Genomic DNA, 22,032 nt, shown 5'->3' on the forward strand with positions numbered 1-22,032 from the left:
ACTTAATGAAAGACAGTATAATACTCCATAACAAAACATGCTGGACTTGATTTCATTTGTTTGTGATTTTAGAACCACCAACTCCTTTTTTCTGTTCCTTATTTAGTTACCATTAAAAGATGGTTTGATTTGTGCTGTGTACTTATTTTAATTTAAAGACTTTTGTGAGCACACATCTTTTTTCAAGATATTGAAATCTAAGACATCTTTAGATGAATACCTCACTGTTATGTTTAGTGAAGAAACTGTAGGCACTGTCATTTTTATACTGCTTTGGATCATCAGAGTCCTCCATATCCATTAACAGGGCCAGAGGTCCTTTAGACGGTGCAGATCTCTGACAAGCTTGCATATTTCTTTCCTTCTGCTGAAATAATTTTTGTGCATTCACAATTCAACATTTTAATAAGTGGGCTCTGATTTTTATATCTAATAATAGTGTTGTAGGAATTTTGTCTTAAATATATAAACCATCCAGATTTTGTAGGGTATGGTGTGTAATTTTTTAGAATACCTAATGTGGTTTGGAAAGAAGAGGAAAGAGAAGAAAAACTTTTAACTCCATAAAGGTTTTCATTTATTGTCAGTGGAAACAGTTTATCAAATGTATGTCCTGTCAGGGAATAATAATAGACATAACCATGTATAGAATAATTTATTTGCCTCTTTATTTTACCAACTGTGTTCTCCTTTTACACTTAATCATACATACAAATGTACATGCTGGCCTGATGAAGGGTAATGTAAAATGCACCATTTTACGCAAATACACCAAATGCACAGCTTTCTGCTGTGAGGCAGCCATTAAGTTTTTTTGGTGTCCAGTTACATAGCTGTATCAGAAGCTATCTGGGCATAGGTCGAGCATCCTCCTTCCCAGATAATACCATGACCATCAAGAGCTAGACCAGACTAGCATGCCTATGAAAATTTTGCCTGTACTCTGCTGAACAAGCATTCTTTTCAGATGGCTCATAGGTGAAACTGTGAACACACCACAAGTGTCCTTCCACTGTTCACGTTGGTTGATAAACAGTACAAAAGCTAGATTTTGAAACAAATATCAGAATTGTTTGTTTCACTGTGTTAGGATATAAAGTATGAGACAAGAATCCTGGGTGTCAATAGTCACCCACTGTGTATGAGGATGAGGGCTAAATGTAATACCAGGTAAGAGAGAGGTCTGTAATAAGTGAAAAGAATTCATAAGCCAGTTGTGTTTTGTACAAGATAATGTGAATCTTATGGTAATATACTTCTGTATTAAATGCATATGATGAAATGTGACCATGAAGGATGCTGGACATCTGAAACTCATATTAATACTACCTAAAAATTGTGTATCATTTAAGAATTTATATTAGTGCTTTTATGCACATAGCCTTCCTGAGCAAGTCAATTTGTAATTTTGATGTGTTGTTTGTTTTACTTAAGGAATCAGCTGGAGGGGATATTCAGTCTCCTTTAACGCCGGAAAGTATTAATGGGACAGATGACGAGAGAGCGATGCCAGAAGTGACGCAGAACTCAGAACCAAGGGCTGAACCAACACAGAACGCATTGCCATTTACCCATAGGTACAGATTCAATTCCCACATCCTGATTAAGTGATCCCTATCTCCTTCCTTGTTAAAGGGACCTTCTCCCATATTGTGTGTGGAAAAAAGCAAACCCACTCCTACCCCAGAAAGTAGGCTGACTTTTGGATTTGCAATATAATCTGTGTTTTAATTAAAAAAAAAAAAGTATGAGAAAATCTCTTGGAATAAGATTTGGGGGAACATTACTTTGTAACCAGCTATTAAAAACTGGTTAGTGTAGGGGTCCCTTTAACAGGAATCATTATTTCAGTGTCGGAGATCTTAGTAAAATTACCTGCTTCATAGAATATTCCAATTAAATTACTTTTGCACACATTCTTTAAATTACTGATGGGACTGGATGTCAACCTTTTGTTGACAAGTTTTTGGAAGAAAAGGGACTCTTGCAGCACTCTTGGATTATGGAATTTAAAGCAACCTTTGATTGAACAGTTCTCTGACAGTTGTAAAATTTTTCAAGTTCTTTCAAAGTACAAAAGAAGTGTAGGTCTGCTTCAGACTGAATTATAATTTGTTGCACTAGGAATGCTGTGCTTTGTTATTCTGTAAGAAAGGTAGGGGTTTTTATTTAATGATACGAAGTTACAATGGGTATATCTTGCCTATTAGAAGTAATTGTAAATGAGTCCCTCTCAATAAAACACGTAATGTATTGGGACCATTGAGAGTAAGTGAAACATTTAATAAACTTAGAACACAGCTAGAAATGGCAGATTTAATTTTTTTTAAGCCTTGTGTAATTCCATTTAAGTAGAGTTTGAGCTCTTGATCAAAGGTTAAGGAATACTAGCACATCAGATATGTCAAGCAATTCAGAATGAGCAGAGGTGAAACTGAAATAGTGCAGGACGTCTCAGTTTTTGTAAGAGACTAATACTATAAAACAGCTGGAAGAATAATAGACATTTTTAAATGAGAAAAAAAAAAACAATCTCAACAGTATTTTTTTTAACAGAGTGATTGTGTATATTTTTATACTGTCACCAGTGCATCTGTTATATGTTTTAGAAGAAAGGGTGCACTGTAAGACTGCTATGTGCATGTTGAAGGAGTATACAACATCTGTCAGTGTTCTGTAATGAGTTCATTTAAACTGAGTGTTGAAATCCTCTATCGATATTTTTGTGAAAATAAGCTGTGATAAAGTCCACACATGAATAGCGTGGTTTGTTTTTTCAAAAAATAATAGCTTGAAGATCTCCCCTCTTTTCAGCATGTGTAAATATGTTTTCTGGTATGTCAATATAGTAACTGAGTTTGCTCTCCACTGCGCATGACTGAAACTGCTCTGAAACTACGCGGTTGTCGTTACTGATGGTATAGAATAGAGATTTCAAAACTTGTAGAAGCATTTCTTTTCTATCTACTTTATGTATGCAGTGAGAGCCTAGTTTTAGATTTTTATTCTGTTAAATACCACTAGCTATAATTAGTTTTCTAACAATAACTCTGCGTTTTGAGATTCACTTCTCATGTTGATGTTTAAAAGACCAATGTTTTGTCTTGCTAACGGTAGCTTCAAGTTTGTTAGTGATCTATTACTGAAGAAAACCCAAGTTTTTACACCCTTTGAAATAAAGTAATTTTTGGAATAGCTAAGGGTTTTATTATAAATAAATAAAGTTTATTTATTTATTATAAATAAAGATGCATGAAACACATGCACAAAAGAGATGGAAAGTGAAGCCTTCAGGAATGTGTTTACCCTGGTTAAATGGGCGTGTTTTTGTAGAGACTTTTCATAATAATAAATTAGCAACTGGGTAGATACACCTAGCCGCCTGTGCTGTCTGAAAGGATGTTCTCATGCAGGCAGTCTGCTTGCCCTGATTTAAAAGGAAAATAAAATTGAAAACCTTACACCCTGATCATTAGAGAATCCCCTGGGCTTCTCACGAGTCAAGGGTACAGAAAAGTATTGTGCTTATCCTTGTTCCCTGCCCTTCTGCTGACATGGTGTGTATCTGGCACTCCATATGTGATGGAGAGGAGTTGATGAACTGAGTCCTTTTCTTGTGCGCCCTGGTAACTTCCACTGCTCCTGAACCTTTTTCTCCTGATCCTAAGTTTCAGCAAAGGTAAAGTTTAATCAGGGCTTCAGGATGAGGAGAGTAATGCTGGAAGGGCATTTCAGTGTCATCTTCTTTGTGGAAATAATTTTTACTTATTTACCTTTAGTCCAGGAGCTGCTAATCAGTCTCTAGATGCTTTTCAGAAGAGAAAGCATAGTGGATTTCCCTCAGTGAGTTCAGCTGTAGGGTTCGTCAGAGTCACTAAGGCTGAATTGAAATAACACTACCATAGCAAGTTCATTTATTAGATAAATAGGAAAGCTCTATTCTACTCTGGCATTGACAGGACATACTTATCCTGTTAAGAGTGAAAAGAAGCGGTCTTCAGTGTAGGTTGGAGCACAGGGAAGGCATACGTGGGGCTGCATGGAAGGAGCCCAAGCAGTCATGGTGCAAGTCTTGGAGCTTTCTGTGCAGGATGAGGTGCTGCAGCACTGTGTGGCAAGAGTGGCTGGTGAGGTGTAAACTGTGTTGCTGCCAAGAGGGTCAGCAAGCACAGCAGAGTGCAGGTGTCTCTGTGGCAGATGATACGTAGGGGAAAAGGTTTGGAGGAGGCTACTGTCAAAGCAGTGGTTTAGATAAGGCATTTCATGTCTTTGTGTGAACTGGAAGAGTCTGACAGGAGAGGAAAAGGTCAGAAATCAAAGTTGGAAGTCATGCTTTAGTTTATATCCCACTGCTTGTCATTTTTAATCTGCACACCTGAAAAATGTTCAATTAGCTTTTGTTATAACACATCTTCACTGGCCAGAGATGTCTTCTTCTGCAAATGTTCTTCTCTGCATTCATTATGCCTTAGCGTAAGTAGTTAAAACTTCTTATTTCAGCAGCATAGATGTAGACTACATTTGTATTTATAGATATTTTCTGACCACTTATACTCAAAAGCCAAAACCAGCATTACTTAAGTCACCAGAGTTTTATTAAAACTCAAATATCTTCTTATTTTAATAAATAATTCTATGTATTGAAATTAACATTCTCCAGAATACGTCTAAAGTCCCATTCATATCCCATGAGCATGGTAGGGCTGAAGTCTAGTTGCTTCAATTTATTCTCATCTTGAAAGTCCTAATGCTCTTCACAAGCAGTGTAACTCAAATCAACTGCTTGAGATAAACTCTTATAATTAAATATCTTGCCTTTTTTAAACTATACATGATGGTTAATGTTGAACTACGAAGTAATATTATTGTAAACTCCGACATCCTATAATATGCCATATAGCCTGAGCACTGCTCTTGTGGTTAAATATTGCCAGAACAACTGGAAGTAAAATGTAGCCTGAGCTTGCCACTAGAATTTTTAAAAATCTTGTCTGAAATACTGGTCAGTCCTTATCTGAACAACAGCTAGTCAAGGAAGACTTTTTTCCTAGCAGAGACTAGATTATCAAATCTGATATTTAAATAATTAAGACTAAAAAAATTATGAATTTTTGTTTTAAGTACATATTTTTGTTCTTAAGTAAATTTTAGTTTCTTCAGACGTCTTTCTTGTTTTCCACATTCTTCAAGTTGTGATTTTTTTAGTTTTTCTCCAACTAAAATTGTTGATCATAAAACGGGGTTTTGAGAGAAAAAAGTTGCTAAAAAACTTTAACTACTTCTGATGCAACTGGCTTTTAAATAGAAGTTTTCAGATGACCAAGAATTTTATACTATGCACCGTAAGGATTAAAACTTTTCATAAAACTATTCAGTTTTAATATTTGAATTATATTCTAAGGCTGAATAGTGTATATGGTGAACTCTACAGCTGCTGCTTTTTGATAACTGGTGAACTTGCTCTTTCACTCTTGAAGAGAATGCATTTGTTCATAACAAGCTTTATTCCAGTTTTAGCACCTTAAGAAGCTGATAAAACACATTTTCAGAAAAAAAATATAAGAGGATTCTTCTGGGACAAACCTTGAAAATCTTCAATTTTCTGTCAACCATGACTTGTACCTGTTACCTTTGTTTCTTGTAATACGTAAACTTGGAATTTCTATTGCATAATGTTTTGATCAGACAATATATGTGTGTGTGTTTGTTGCTTGTTAGTTGAAATTCCTATTTTTATATTCAAACAAATTTTTAAGAGGGAATTTTGACTCATTGACTTAGTGAAAATGGACTTAATTCACATGATGCTTATATTTTAGATGTATTATTGTCTAGATAGTTTACTATTTAAAAATGCTGCATGTAAATCCAATGCTGTACAACAAAGAAAAACCAAAAATCTTGCTGCTAGATCATGTTCTTTCACTGCATTTTCATTAAAAGTTGTACGTAGAAATCTCTTCAGTAAATTTTTCACTGTGTGTATTAAAACTGCTCACTTCTACAAGCTTAAACAATGTAGTTGTGTTACAGTACAGGTGCTTTGTGAATCTCATGGAACTGTTAACTTGGCTTTAAGGAAACGTTTTGAGTTAATTATTATGGTGTTTTGTAATTTGAATTTATATTCAAATCCTAGTATTTAGATGTTCTGTGTAGGATTATGCATAGCTTCCTTACCAAGTCCTAAGGTGTGCATTTCTGTATTTAAAATTCTTTGTTTTGAATGTTATTGAACCTGATCAGAGGATAATTCATTGTTGTGAGAAAGCTCACAAGCTCTGTAATCCAAGCTCCTGCTCAAAGAACAGCTATGAGACCAGATCAAGCTGCTCTAAGCTTTATCCACTTAAGTTTTGAAAACCTTCTGTAATGGAAACTGATAAAGTCAGGTATTTTTTGAAAGGTTTCTGTATAACATAAAAGGCAATAACTGTCTTCACATTGCACATTACTATTATGAACTGTGATATTTTAGGGCACACCAGCCGAATTACGGTGAATTCAATTGCTCTATTGAAAAAGATTACTATTTCTTGAGCCACTCTCAGAGAAGAAACGCAAAGGTGATATGTTCCTGCTGTCAGTGTAAGCAAAAAACTGGTTAATATAGAAACTTAGACCTAAATCTTGACTTCCCCTCAACCAACATTTGATGTTGTGAAGGCCATAGCTGTACTGTTCTGTGGCCTCTTGTGCTCTACCAGCAAGAGCCTGGTGCTCTCCTCTCCTTCCCTGACCCAATTCTTGCTGCTTCCCAAACTCCTGCACTTCTACCTAAGCTGCTGGGATCTAGGTAAAGTAGGGTCTCCTTCAAAATAAAAGTTCTTGCTAGGAAATTATTAATTTGAAAGGAAAACCTTACATTGTGTTTGTATAATTATTTTTTTATGTCTGACTTTCCTGACTTTGACAATTTCTGACAAATTCTCTAACATATCTTTGGAATACCTAGTAAACCATTTTCATAAGATATCTCTAGTCTGAAAGGAGAGGAAGAATGACCATGTTATATGTGTTACTTAACTCTTCAAAATTAAGAATCTCTGGAACTAATAGAGCTAATTTTAATAGCTGAGGGAATGGCTCAGAGCAAAAAACTAAAAATAATCCAATGCTTAAGAGAGTAATTTCACCATCTCCCTTGAGCACCTAGGCGTTTTCTAGGCGATTTTCATGTGAATTGCCCACTTCCTGATGTTTATTTAGTGAGAGCTCGAAGGGAGTGATGCAGATGATGTGAACTGGGTGTTTGAAATTAGATGATACAAATACTATTCTCAGGGACAAGTAAGCGCTCTTGAAACATACCTGTCAAATACATTGTTAGAAGAGGAATATGATTCTTATGCTATTTATATTAAAAAAACCGCAAACAACCCTAACCAAAGAAGTATTACTTTTGCGATGTAATTTTCCCGCTTTAATCACTTACATAAGGAAAAAAAACTGTTTAAAAAAAAAGAGAAAGACAGAGAAAGAAAAAGACGGAGACAAAGAAAGAAAGAAAGAGAGAAAGAAAAAAAAAGAAAAAAGGAAGGGAGGAAGAACTATCTTGATTAAGAAATGAACTTTCATTTTTTTGAAGTAAATCAATTGGATTCAACCTATCCAAAGTATGGATGACATTAAAAGATTGTTAATACTTCAGCAACTGTAAACATTGGCTTTGTGAGTTGGGATGTGCGATACTTAACACTAAATTGATTCTGTAGGGCGAGTGGTTTGGGTTGGAGTTTTTTGCGGTGTCCATTATTTCACAAACATTACTTTTGTTGATATTCTCAAGAATACGTTTTTTGAACTGTGTTACTCATTTTAGGAGTCTACTCTTAGCATGCAGTGACTTTTTTGGTCATTTTTAGGCAGTGGGGGGGAGCTATTCTCTTTATTTTAGATTTTCCGAGTCATTTAGTTGAATAATGAGCTTTTTCTATTGTGCATTTTGATACCAGTGTGACTACTTTTTTAAATTTGTGAGCAGTGTCTGTGAAGTTTGTTTTATGGTGTGATTTGTACATATCTTATTTAGAATCTGTCAATTTTTGAGTTGCAAGATCAAACATGCAATCATCTTTTAAAGAAGAATTATTAAAGCAATGTTTTTAGAAGATCTTATGTAGACAGTTGATACCTGATGTCTTCTTCACTCCTGCTTCTATCAGTGTTTTTGATATTGTTTAGTGTCATCATAGGAAACCTTTCAATCAGTAAGTAAGGATTGGGTATAAGGATTAGGATTAAGAGAACTGTAGCACCTTCCCTATGAAGGCAGGCTAAGAAAGTTGGGGCAGTTCAGCCTGTAGAAGAGGAGGTTGCACGGAGACCTCATGGCAACCTTCCAGTATCTGAATGGGGCTTACAGGGAAACTGGAGAGGGACTCTATAGTGAAAGGACAAGGAATAATGGATACAGATTGAAAAAGGGGAAATTTAGGTTAGATAATAGCAAAAAATTTTTTACTGTGAGGGTGGTGAGGTACTGGAACAGGTTTCCCAGGGAGGTTTTGGATGCCCCAACCCTGGCAGTGTTAAAGGCCAGGTTGGACAAGGCCTTGAGCAACCTGGTCTATGGGGAGGTATCCCTGCCCATGGCAGGGGAGCTGGGACTAGATGGTCTTTAAGGTCCCTTACAACCCTTAACATTCTATGATTTTATGATTCTATAAGTTGCAAACTGAACTTTCCCCAGGCACCATAAAGGAATCCAAGGTTCTGTCTGTAATACACCAGAGATCTCTTTGGGGTGTCTTTTAAAACATTTTTTTTTCAAAACTGAAAGGTGACATTAGTTTCAAAGTGAACAGGCACAACAAAGAAATGCTGCAGGTCTCAGTACACTATTCTACAGAAAAAAACACATTGAAAAGTTTTGAGAGAAGTCAGTTTTGTAAAATTGTTTTTCATTTGAAAATTATCTGTGGAAAGACCGAGTCCTTTGAAACTACAAATGTCATGCTTTCTTCAGATTGGAATCCTCACTGCACACGTACCATTTCCCAGTAAAGAAACAAAACCAGAAAACCAGTAACACCTCAAATTGCCAGGGGGAAAAAAACCACAAGACGCATAGCTATTGATCTCCTGAGTCTCGGTGGTTTTTCAAATAGTCATGGCCCTTGAGAAAGAGAACATTTTTCAGAAACAAAGGTGGAGGAGATGTTTTGCAAGACAAACATACTTTTCACCAAATCTGATCACATAAATGTCACTGTCTCCTCCTCAATGGGGGTAGGAAAGGTGATGCATGACAGGTGATGCATGACAGTATTTCATAACCTAGGTACTGTGAACCATTCATGCCCATACCTTCAGCCTGGGATTAAATCTTGATGAGAAAGTGGGGGCTTTCTTCAAAGCCTGGAATTTTGGCCATTTGTAATGAGATTTTTCTATGTCAGACTGTTCTGCAGGTAAGAGTATTGCAAAGTTTGCACCTGTCTGCACACAGACATGTTTTACCTCTCTAAAGAGACCTCTTCAACTTAAGCCCCAACTCTTAGATCTCTAAAGAGATCTCTAAAGAGATCTCTTCAACTTAAGCCACTCAGAAGTGTATGTTAGAAAATAAAGGACTCCTTAGTAGCTGGTGTGTAGCTGCTTCGTTTCAAGTGCAAGACTTAGTCCTCTTATCTTTGCCAACACAAAATACAGTGCTTATGCCACCATCTATAGGGGTAGAAAAATGCTAAAAGAACTTTTTCAGACTTGTTCATTTACTGTTTTCTGTCCCTAAATTAACTTTGTCATTTTAATGTGTTTCTATGAAACACAAGAATAGTCTAGTCATGCATTTCAGGGTACATATTCCCATCCACATAGAATTACACAGTTTTAGAGAAAGGAAATTAAAAAGAATTTAAGATTGGTGCAGAACAATCTGCATCACTATCACATTTCAATTTTTGTGTATTTTACTCATCTCAAGATTCACTTCATGTCAACTTTGGATTATTTATTAAAATCAGTGTATAAAACATGGATGAACTTGTGCAACTTACAGTCAAGGTAGTCATGGAAGAATGCTTCTCTCATATGCCATCATAAAGGAAATTGAAATGTTGCTGAAGAGTTTTGAGTTTAAAGTCCACAAGTTAAAAACAGCTTTAAAACCCCTCAGACACCAAAAAACCTTAGCTTTTTGTCAGTTTTTTTATATTAAAATATAACAATTCATAACAACAATATAGTCTCAAAATACAGCCTTACTCTTTTAAAATCCACGTAAACCTGCCCCCCAAAGCCATACTTTCTTGAATATTTGTGAAGTGTATGTTTTTAATGAAGGAACATCTCTAGTTTTTCAGTTGCTTGAGTACTTATATATCTTCACTGAAATGTTTCACAGTGAGGGTGATGAGGCACTGGAATAGGTTTTCCAGAGTCACTGTGGATGCCCCATCCATGGGAGTGTTCAAGGCCAAGTTGTACAGGGCTCTGAGCAACCTGGTCTAGTGAAAGCTGTCCCTGCCTGTGGCAAGGGAGGTTGAAACTAGGTGATTGTTAAGGTCCCTTCCAACCCAAGCCACTCTATGATTCTGTTCTAAAACAAACAAACTAGCCTGAATCTTGCAGTTAGTGGCTCTTTAGGGTCTTTATCATATTTTTTAGGCAGCGTTGCCAAACCCAGTGGAATACTTGAAGGAAGTATTTTTTGGAAGTGGGGGGGAAAGAAAGAAGCCTGTAACTGAGTACATTTTAACAAAGGTGAAGCTCCGTTGGATGCATATGACTGATATAAGTTTAGACCTCTTTTACTCATACTAGCAAGTTACTCTGCTTTCTGTGTTATGTCAGGTGTAGTGGTGGATCATATGTGGACTTCTCCTATGAGAAGCTGCATAGATAGAGAAGTAGATAGATAGATAGATAGATAGATAGATAATCTGCTTCTGAAATCTGACCTATACTGTATGGTTATGGTTTCACTGCCATCTGGTAGGCCTGATGATAAACAGATAACTATGATGATAATGTTAAAGACTAATTAATTACTATTCTTGAAACAGTATAGAACTCATTTCTCTCAAACTTCCAGGCAGAATATAAATAAATGTAACTTCATCCTTTAACATCTCATATTGAAGATGAAGTGATCAATTTAGTTTATGGATTTTTATATTCCTTTTAGAACTCACTGTATTACTACCTTCCTATCTGCCCCCTCTCCCTGCAGGAGAGGTACGCTCTGGAAACAGAAAGGAAATGGCTAGCATCATCTTCTGCAAATATTTAGGCTTAAGAGCCAGTAATTAATTTTATTCCTGCTGTCGTTTATAAGAATACTACTAGAAATGCAGTCGGGGAATTTACATTATATCTGACCTGAGATACAAGATGCCAAACATGGAATCATAAAACATTTCTTGAGTCTTGCTGAATGGTTAATTGTGGATTCCCTTAACATACTACATGGATCCCTACATCCATGGGTTTTGCTATTTTTAAAGTTCTTAAATGGTATTAATGAAGCCCATGTGGACTTCAAATTAGCTAATTTTAGCCAATTAGGTACCTTTATACTAGAGGATTAGCATGGAAAGCGAGAGTCAATAATAGCTGGCAACAGTTATTTAAATTACGAGTTCTTTTTCATCAGAGATATGAGATAGAAGTTCTGCTGGACCAAATTCTGCTTGGGTTTGTGTGGCACATGAGTTCAGGAGGTGGCTGTGGCTCCTGTTCCTTTGTTACAGCTCTGATCCCAGAGTAAAGTTTCAGAATGGGCAACTGTACCTTGAGCAGCTGGTACAGGCTCCTCCAGCGGTTACACCGAATGGAAGGTTGGATAGGGCTGCATGAATGCTTCTGTCCCCTGGAATATTTTTCACTCCCAAGTGAACATGGCTTAGGAACTAACTGTTTTGTACCCGTTGATTTCACCAGTTCAGAGCTAACATACAGTTGTCTGCGAGGTGCAAAGAAACCATGATGAACTTGATGAAGCCATTTGCTGTTCTGTGATATTTATTGATAGGCTTCTGCCAAATAAATTACCTCTGCCCACTTCTTGAAAGAACACATATCTAAAAAATAAAGTTTGACAAAGGAGAGAAAAGCAGTTTAGCAGATTCTTTATATTAAAAATGCATAACATGAGCACTAACTTAGTGTATTTTTTAAAAGGATTATTTCATATTTAAATGAATCACTTTTACAAAAATAGCTTTAATCAAAGTTATTTTTTCTAGAATTTATCTGGAATTCATAAAATCCATATATATATGTATGTATATATGTATATAAGACATATCTTTGAGGGATCGTTTTGCATCCCTGCAAGAGATGTAGGACCAAGGACCAGGAGCTCTTGATTTTCACATGAAGTGAAAAAAAATGCTCAGTTTCAAGTCTAATCCAAAAGATCCATGCTGTTTTACTAATACAATACTCTGCAAGTGTCTTGGTTTTGTCAGATGAATTAGGATTGCTAAAGATTTATCCCTTATTTAGAGATAGGGTTTTCAAGTAAACCAAGTTAAGGTAATAATTCCTTTGTAGGATGCTGAAGCCTAGGTCCTCTGGTGGACAACCAGCAAATTCTACATCCATGTGATACTGAGGTCAAAAAATTACACCTGATGCCTGATGCATTTCATCCTAGATAGGCACCTGCCTATCTATCTATCTGGGCAGATGAAGTGCTGTCTTGGGATAGTTAACCTTTTAAACAGCTAAGCGCAGGGGAGGTGGGTTTCATCCACTAAGCCTTCTTTCCCAGGTCCAGCCTTTATTTGTACCTCCTGGCAATGTTGTGATCCAAAGTTTTGCTTAGTGTTTTCAACTGAGACAACACAGTGTTGTATTCTCTGACATTGCGGTCACCCTACCATGGCTCCCTGATGAGATGTTTCAGTTACTCTCCCTACTCTCCAGCTTAAGGTTCCTGCACAGATAGCATAAGCCTCAAGACTAAAAGCTCATTGATCAAGTAGAAATCCAGAGGTGCTTTTTTGTAAGCCCTTTCAGGATGTATCTGTCTGAATGTGCAAACAGCGTTCAGGCTCCAAGTGAACAAGTTGTGTTATTGAACGTAATTGTGTCGTTGATTATTTTCTGTCACACTGTAGTAGGCAGGTGCCTTGCAATGGGACTTTGATAGTGTCAATCTCCTTCTGGCAGACACAGGTAGAGTTAGGGGCAAGCACATATAAACACAGAAGTGAACTATTTTGTTGGTCAAAAATATGTACTTAATATATTCGCTTTTTGAGATTAGAAGAATAAAATGGGGAATACAGCTAAATGGAGATCAACATGTCCTGTAGTTTTCCATTATCTTTATGCTTTAGGGAAGGTTTCTGTACCTAAAGAATCACATCTTTTGAGCTCCTTTATTATCACTACAAATGTCAGTGACATTTTGTAGGACAGACAGGAGGTGATTTGAATTGATCAGTGTTTTGATCACATAACAGGAGGCTCTGCTGAGATAAATTTAAGTTGCTGAATAGCACTTTGTTGAAATGTGGACAGCTGGCAATTCGTAAGTATTCATCAAAGTACTTCACAGTGACACCAAACATCCATCAAGTTTTGTCTGTAATGAATTGAGTTGGCACAAATCAGCAATGAACTAGAATATAGGAGAGTTTTTTAATCAGCTCTTAAACCATTTGGCAAATGATGGAAGCTAGAGTTGGGTGAAGGTGCTGAAATAAAATGCCCGGAATGTCTAGAACTCTGTTTCTTCAAGTATACAATAAAAAAACTTTATGTGTGGCCCACTTCTTCTGATCAGCTTTGACTGTATGGTAGTTGCCTTTGCAGATTTTACTCTATGGCATTGGGATGTAATGACGTTCTGTCTTCCTGATATGAAATGCAAAGCGTTTGGTTTCTAAATTAGAGTTAGAATAGTGAAAACCATTCTTCTGGGAGACTGCAATCCCATAGGTAATTAACAAGTAATTTTCTTCAAATAACATGGCTCAGACAAAAAAAAACAAACCAAACCAAACCCCTGAAAGTGAATTGACTGAATTCTACTAAGTTATCCAACTCTAGTAGTTTGCCAAAGGAAGAAGAATTAAAGGGTTTTTTTCTACTCAATATAGTGATAATAGGTATAGAAATAAGATATGGTTTTGTTGTCTGAAGCCAAATGCATGTAGGCAATACATTCAGATTAATTTGGCCTGAATTTTAAGAGGATGGCCAGAATAGTTTCCTGCATGCCTGAAGTGTGATCTAACTGATCACTGTGTATGACTGTGAATTACCTGTTCACTTTATGTAGGAAATACTTTGGAATTTAATGTATTTGTGTGACGACACCAATGGTGTAGTGCCTTCCTTCTGTACTCCTCCAAGATTTTAGCATTCTGGTTTAATTCTACTTTGGCACTTTGGGGATCATTTGTGCTGGGCTTATGTTCAGCACAGTGGGAGGCTGAGGAGAGCTGGCTTTTAAACATCTTCATGTCATGGTGTTTGCCCTACCCTTTCCTTAGTCTAGGGGCCTTATCAGGGAGGGTGAATTAGAAAACAAACGTGCTGAAATGTGGCACATAGGCATAGCCTTGTGAAAGAATGAAAGCTCAGCATCTGCTGTGCTGACTGTGAACTCACAACTAGCAAAACTCATGTGCAACTCCATTCTTTCCCTGTTATGTTTGTGACTAGTTAAGTAAGATGGGACAGAAAGAGAAGAGAGGAGCCAAGCTTTATATTCTTCTTTGAAACTGTTACATCAATTAAATGTTGAATTGGGAAGAACAGATCTATAAATTACCACATTTTAACTTCCAGCTCAGTTCTTGAGACAAATGGTCTGCATTATTCTGAAAAGATGAAGGAAACCTAAGATCACTTAGTCTAGACTGAGCAAATGAAAACTATCAACTCCAGTTAATTAAGGAAGGTACCATATTACGTTTTTCCTTTAAAAATGCGATTTTTTACAATAAGAGAGAGAGAGGAACTTATATAGGGACTTCTTCCTCTGAATGTTAACCTGTAGTTCATGGGAAAAATACAAGTATCAGAGACTTCCTATGTATTAAATTTATTCTTTTATTTCACCCATTTAATTTGTTTTTAGTAAATTTTTTTCTAGGATCAACATAGGGCAAGCAATTTAATCACTTCTTGAATTCAGATTTGGTTTAAACAAGGCAAATTTAATACTTTCATTCTCTTAAAGAACTGTAATGGGAAAAAAATAGGAGTTGCAGTATCCACTTGTGTTGCAACTCATTTGTGAGTTGTTTTTTTCAAACCTATACAGTCCATAAATGCTTTACTGTGATCATATTATGTGACTTACTACTTGTTCTTCAAAGTACTTTTGACATCTCCGTGGATGGTTTATTTTGGACTTTATATATAGGCTATTGACTCTTAAGCAATTGTATGGCTATTACAGAAGATAAATGAAACTTAATTAAATATTCAATGCTCCTGCATAGCTTCAGTTCCCTTAATGGAATAAGCTTATTTTGTTGTCAGCATGTAAACTGACAGTTCATCTCTGCACTAACTGTGCAATTAATGCATGTCATATTTACTGGAGTAAGCAAACTGGCAATTGTAAAGCAAAAGTGAGTTGCACCAGTAGTCATTACTTGATATGGTAAGATAATCTAATGTACTACCTGGGTGGAGGCCAAGTAGTCATAATTCAGAATCTTTAGGTAACTAACTAATCACACAGAACTATTTCTGTTGGTCATTCTGTAAGAATGCCTTTCTGCTGCTGGTAGTGGAGTTGTGAGGTCCTGCAGCTGTAATGAGCGTTCTGCTGAGACAGGAACCAGCATTAAGGGGTCTTAGAGGCTGAGCTGTCCTGTGGTAGCAGTAACAGAAGGTTCAGCTGAGATCTAAAATAGGCACTTGTGAGTCTTTCACACTGAGCTAGTTGTACCAACTACTCTGTCTTCAGCAGTGGCACAACACACTCCAGTTACAGCTGTGATGGAACCTAGAAATGCAGATAGAGGCTTGTGCTGAGGATCTCCGCCACTGACATGTGGTGTCTATCAGACATACAGGGTTGGGAGAGGTCCCTTTAGCCCTGTCACTGCTCTGCATGTGGCTGGGGTTACCCAGAGTGTAGCTTTTACTGTCTTCACTCTGCTATTGCAGAACTGAAAATCTGTGCTGAGCTCCATAGAATCGACTTGTAGCTGCCACAGCCTCATAGGTCACATCTATACTGCTAAATAAAATGTGCCTTGGCACTGAGGGCTGAACTGTTTCCTCATGTGCAGCAGTGATGCTGGATCTCTTCTGTGCCTATTCAGTGTCCTTGCAGCTGTAAGACACTGTTACTGTGTTTTGTACAGAGTCCCTTTCCAGTTTGGCATACTTGCAATGATTGGAGGGCTTCATTGCCACCCACTTGAGCGGTATTCTTCTTGCACAAAAGCACAGATCTACATTGCATGCCCAGGAGTATTTCAAGTGGGAATGGGAGGTTTACAGATCCCTCAAAGCCTCAAAGACTGTAGAGATGGAAGGGTGCTGACTATGTACAAACTGTGCTTAGAATCTCCCTGGCCAGCTGTGACTTGCAAAGAGTGCAAACTCCCCAGTCCATGCAGCCTTTGGAAACTCAGAGATTTTTGGCCATGAGTGGAAGGAGTTGTCCTTGTCCTTGCTACCACAGCATTTCTGTGGTAAAGCTAGGGAAGTTTCTCAAACTCAACAAGGTGTAATTGAGAGCACAGTTCAGAGAAACTGTTAAAATATGAATAGCAGTCAATAAATGAGATTCCTGGTGAGAGATGTGTGGGAAAGTCGAATACTCTGTTCTGTTCCATTGCTGAGAGAGTGCAGTTTGATTCTGTGCACACACAAATTGTTGTTATTTTAGGATTTTTTTAAAGAAAATTGGGGGGTTGTGTAGCCAGGGGCCTCAGCAGAATTAAATCCATACTAATTCAGAGTGTGAATTTGCAGTTAAACTGCTTTAAATTCTTGTGTGTACAGATGAGTTCCACAATGAAAGTGACCATAATTCAGATCGTTTTAGTGTCAGGGTCACTGTGTCCTAGTATCTGACTTGCTGATAGCGACATCATCTAATTGCTTTCTTAAAGTGATTAAGTGCAATAGATGCCAGAGTCAATTTTACTTTCTTTGCAGTCAAATATCTAGTCATTTTAGAAAATAGGATGTAAGTTCCTAAATAACTTTGTTGCTTTTGAAAATGTAACTTCATTGGAGTATTTGATGTATTCAGCACCATAGCAACGGCAAGGAATTATGCTTAATGTTCAATGCACTAAAAAACTTATTTGGTATCAGTTGTGAAAAATTATGAGGTGCATTACAGATCTGAGAATAAACTACTTCCAATTATGCCAATATGCAGTTTCAATAAAGGAATAAGGGCAACTTTTTTTTTACTTTTTCAAATATGTGATAAGATTTTAGGTCTGCAAGGTCTCATAGGCATGAGAATAAAATACTTGCAATGATACTGGTAAGTAATCTCAGTAAGGGAGCAAGGGCAAATATTTTTTAATATTTCAGAGAATGTGATAATTGTTAGGTTGATAAGGTTTTAATGATTAGTGCAAAAAAAGCTAGAAATTAATTAGCCATGCTTGCTCTTTCAAAGAGCTAAAAGTTATGAGAAAGAGCTACTGTTTTTTGTTTTTTCTATGGCCTTCATGAAGAGATAACCAAATATCTGTTTAATATGTAAAATTAAATGACTAAGATAAAAATGAGATCTTTAAATTAAAAGTTGAGCCTCTTCAGAGAAATCAGGAACTTATCTTCAGGTTAAATATAAGTCTTTTGCTTTGTGATACAGTGTACAAAAATATGCTTAAAACTGTTCCTAGCAGTGCAATTTTAATGAGAAATGGAGTTCAAATGTCGCCTGTGTAAACACATCCAGCGTGAAGTAACAGACAATACAAGAAACTTGGAAATGTCGTTTTTTCTCTTTTGTTCCCCCTTTTAACTTTGGTCAGGACTAGGACCTAAGTCCCTGATGGGTAGAGATCATTGCTGAAGCATTAATTTTGTATTAATACCTAATGGAATGCATTTCAAGAGCTCTTCTGTTCTGTTGACTCTTAGCATTTCAATAAGCAGTGAACACCACCAGTACTTAGCCATTTTTAGCTCTGGCTTTGTTGCCTTTTGCAGGAATACCATGCTGGGTTACCAAAGGTAATATTTATGATAAATTTCCCTTCCTTAAAAAGAATTTCATACCCAGTCTATTCCCCAGTGGTAAGTTCCCATATTGAAAGCAGTGTGTGTTGTGGTGGTTTCTATAGGCCCTTTAAATGAATGAAGGCTGTATTATAAAAAAAAGAGCATGGATTTAGATGGTGGATCTAAATAGGGTATAGCCATCAATTTGCCATGCGTAGTGGTCTGCTATATAGTGGAAAGAGTCTATATCAACTTCTTTTGTGATTTTCATCCATGAAGTCTGCAAAGCTAGTGATCCTTCCCAGTGAGCTGATAAGGCACAGCACAAGAGCTGCCTAAGAGCAGGACTGCCTGTAACAGAAATGGAAAGGCAATTCTTCTCCTGTCCGTGGGCTCCATGGGTACTCTTGGTGATTGGGAATGCAGTTAAGAGCATGGTCAAGCTGAAAGACTATATGAAAGTGAAAGATCATATACGAAACACCTTGAAGGAGAAATCTGTAATATCTCAATATATGGAGCTACCCAAATTTGCAGAAAAAGCTTCTACATTTGTCTTCTACACTGATATAGAAATTAGGAGTTCAAGTACATTGTAACTCAGAGTTGAGAAAAGGGATGTGCAAAACAAAACAGTACATCCTGGAGTGGGGTAAACCTTCAACATTCATACAGAATAATAGACTCCCAGAAATGTAATGCTCTCATCTGCTGATTTCATCCATCCAGCTGCCTTTCTCACTTTCCAGCAGGTGTGTGTGGCTTTGCTAGCAGGCACCTCACTTGAAGTACAGTGTGATTCAAGAGCCTCCTTCATCTGTTTTGCTATGAGCTGATTCACAACCATGTTTCTCTGGTTTTGTGCTAATGTAACTCCACTGAGATTTTGTAGATATTCCTTATCCCAAACGGAAGAACAAATCTTTCATACTCTGTTAATGTTCCTCCTTCTCTCCTCGGGGGAGCTATCCTCCTTTGCTAAAAATTATTTTGAATACTCTAATTAAGGATAAGGATCTCTTTGAATATTAATTAGTTTTTCATTGGCCTTACTCAAAATATTTAACTCAAAGCAATTTCCTGGTAATTATCTCTGGATTATAATTTTGAGAGGCGTTACTTTTTTTTAAATGAAATCCAGTTTGTCAAATAAGACTTCCTTTTGTATGTGTCCAGTTAATCTCAACTACATATAAACCAATAAACAGTAGCTGTGAAGATGCAGGTTTTTTTTTCTTTCTTAGGTTTTCTTCTTACAACACCTGTCGTTCTTACCATAGCTTTCCCTCTTTTGCTATTCTTTAATTATTTAACTGGATGACTCTGTCCCTCGCCTTGTATACATAATGCAGAGTTTTTTGAGTGGTTTAATCTTCTGGGCCCATACAAGCAGAAGTTCTGTACAAAAGTTAAAATGGCAGAACAACTCAAAACCATTGGTCTTCCTGGAATGGTGGGATAGAACCTAGTCCACTCCACTGCTCTTTCTTCAACTTCCCACTCATTGTAGGGCTCCTAATTAGGTATAATTCAATAGAGGACAAAACTCCCTTCTGTTTCCAGTTTCGCTTTGACTATTCAAGAGAGAGGGAGAGATTTCCATATCATTATCAAGGGCTTATGGTGCTTTTGACTAGCAAGTGGACAAAGTCCCCAAAACCATCTTGTTTAAATACTTTCCATCATAAAGTAGCTTTTTGACATCTCTGAAAAGGGGTGAAATTACAAAAATTCCTGTTTAAATCAGGACATAAACTGAGGAGATTAAGTTTCATTTTCAGAATGAATGAGAGGAGGGTTCTTGTGAGCTTTTAGGAATACCTTGAGGGATGCTGCAATCCCCCACTGTGCTAGCAGAGTCAGCATCTCCATCTAATCAGAGTGTCTCATAATTTCAATGTAGGCAGTAGGAAGTGTAGCTTGTTGCAGAGATCTCACCCTTTCAGCTTTCAGCATTAACTGACCCTTATTTAATATGGAGGACCTTTTGCAGAATTGCTTTCCAAATGCACTGTAGAGTTTTACATAAACCAAATACTTGCCTTACACTTCCAAAGAGAAGAAGTGACACTACTTGTGTTGAGTGGTCTTCTTGGATAATACTGCAACAGAAGCAAAAGCTCATCAATCATGAAGAGCTGCTCTGTACGGCTCAGCAGCCAGGCTATCAGAAGGGATCACCCCTTGCAGACAGCACAGCTGATACATTGTTACCAGCTCGTTGATATACCTCTCCTGGTGTTTGGGAATGCTCACTCCAGCAGACTCTTGGGCTGCTTCCAACACATGCCACTATTTATAATCTGGGCAGTAGCTACAAGGACTCTGCTCTGTTCATATTTGTCAGGTCTTATGGATTTAGTTACCATAGCGGAATCCACATTTTGTGGTGAAAGTACTTCATTCTTTCTCCTATATTCCTCCTTATTTCTACTGTCCCAAGATAGGGCTGCTCACTACACACCCACAGTGCACATCACAGTGATACCTGAAGGAAAGAATTTACACGCTCTGGAATAACTTTAGTTTTTTGAAACAGTGACTATGCTATGGAATAATTTTAAAATTAATTAATTTTATGCAATGAATGCAGTAATAAACTCCCTAAATAATAATAAAGCAGAATTCTGCGCACATTTTATTTCAATACATCTGAAATAAAGCTTAAACCATGTTATTCAGTGCTGGTACTGCATACAACTTTGCAAACAATGAATAAACAATAATGATTCAAAAAGCAGAAACTTGATTTGAAGTGCTTTTGTTTCTTTGCTTCATGAAGCCATCTCTCAAAATACCTTAATTCTGAATGCAACTCATTAATGTGTGCTTCCTTCTCCTTCCGTTTGCAAGCCTTCTCCAGCTGGCTAAATATGGTGACTGGAGCTTTTCGGATTAATTTTCCTTAAGTGACCTACTTTACAGAGAAAGATAATCATGCATTTATAGCCTCTGGCACACTATTCAGGTCACAGACGGACAGATACCAAAGCTATTCTTCTGTGATTTACTGAGCTTGTAACTAATCCCCAGTGAGAAAGGGGATCGGCCTGATGTTAATTGGTTTGAATGCCTAAAAGTATGGAAGGAAGATCATTGACTCCAGTTTTCAGAGGGTGTCACAGTTAGGCTGAGTGATACCAGCCGTCAGTTTTTCTAGGACTGTTTTGTGGAAGTGATTGAATTACTGAATGTCAAAGATATTAGATACCTGACTTTGAATCCTTTGCCTTGATGGGGGAGAACCATGTGGTATTCTGACTGGACATGTCTGATGTTTCAGATATACCAGATTCCATGGCCAGCACCAAGGGTAAGAGATTCGGGAGAGTTTTGACCTTTTGCTTGCTAACAGGTGCTTGTGATCCCATGAATAGTTGTTATGATCAGACCCAAACCTCTGCTATGAAAGCAGTTTTTTTTATTAGCATGATCAGTTGAGCCAACAGAACTCATATTTTGCTATTATCCGTTAGAGGCCCTTTCTCCCTTTTGTATTTGACAGTAATGGGATGTATGCAAAACAGCTTTTCCTCTTGCTTTCAGATGTTCAGAAGTTTCACACAGAAATGACCAGGTTTTAATCTCTGTTAGAGTATTTTTAATAGTTTGGGGGAGTTTTTCATGTTGAAAAATAGGAAACAAGCATGGTTCCAGATGAATGATGGTGGGGTTTTTTTGAAGTACTGTCTTGAAACTTTGTGTCAGGCAGTCAGTGATATTAGTTCTCATAGGTTTGAAGCAGTAAGCTGTCAGCAGAGGCTTTCAGAAGAAAACAAAACGTTTATGCAGGTTGAATTCTTGTACCACAGGACTGCAGGTGTGTATGGCTGCATGCCCCCAGGTGTGTACACACAGCTTTGCACCACAGTGCAGATTTGGAAAGCATTCTGGTGGAAGTCACACTGCACTTTG

General features: G+C 37.2%; 1 protein-coding gene across 1 annotated transcript in view; it reads left to right on the top strand.

Moving 5' to 3' along the window:
* The window catches only part of HOMER1 (homer scaffold protein 1), a 91,603-nt gene that overhangs the window by 37,930 nt on the left and 31,641 nt on the right, over positions 1-22,032 (top strand). Inside the window, exon 5 of the mRNA XM_027634415.1 lies at positions 1,435-1,577. Within this exon, the coding sequence (XP_027490216.1) occupies positions 1,435-1,577 (143 nt within the window). The remainder of the gene's footprint in view (positions 1-1,434; positions 1,578-22,032) is intronic.

This window comes from Corapipo altera, unplaced genomic scaffold (genome assembly GCF_003945725.1).
Source record: "Corapipo altera isolate COAL_440 unplaced genomic scaffold, ASM394572v1 61411, whole genome shotgun sequence".
Taxonomy (NCBI): Eukaryota; Metazoa; Chordata; class Aves; order Passeriformes; family Pipridae; genus Corapipo; species Corapipo altera.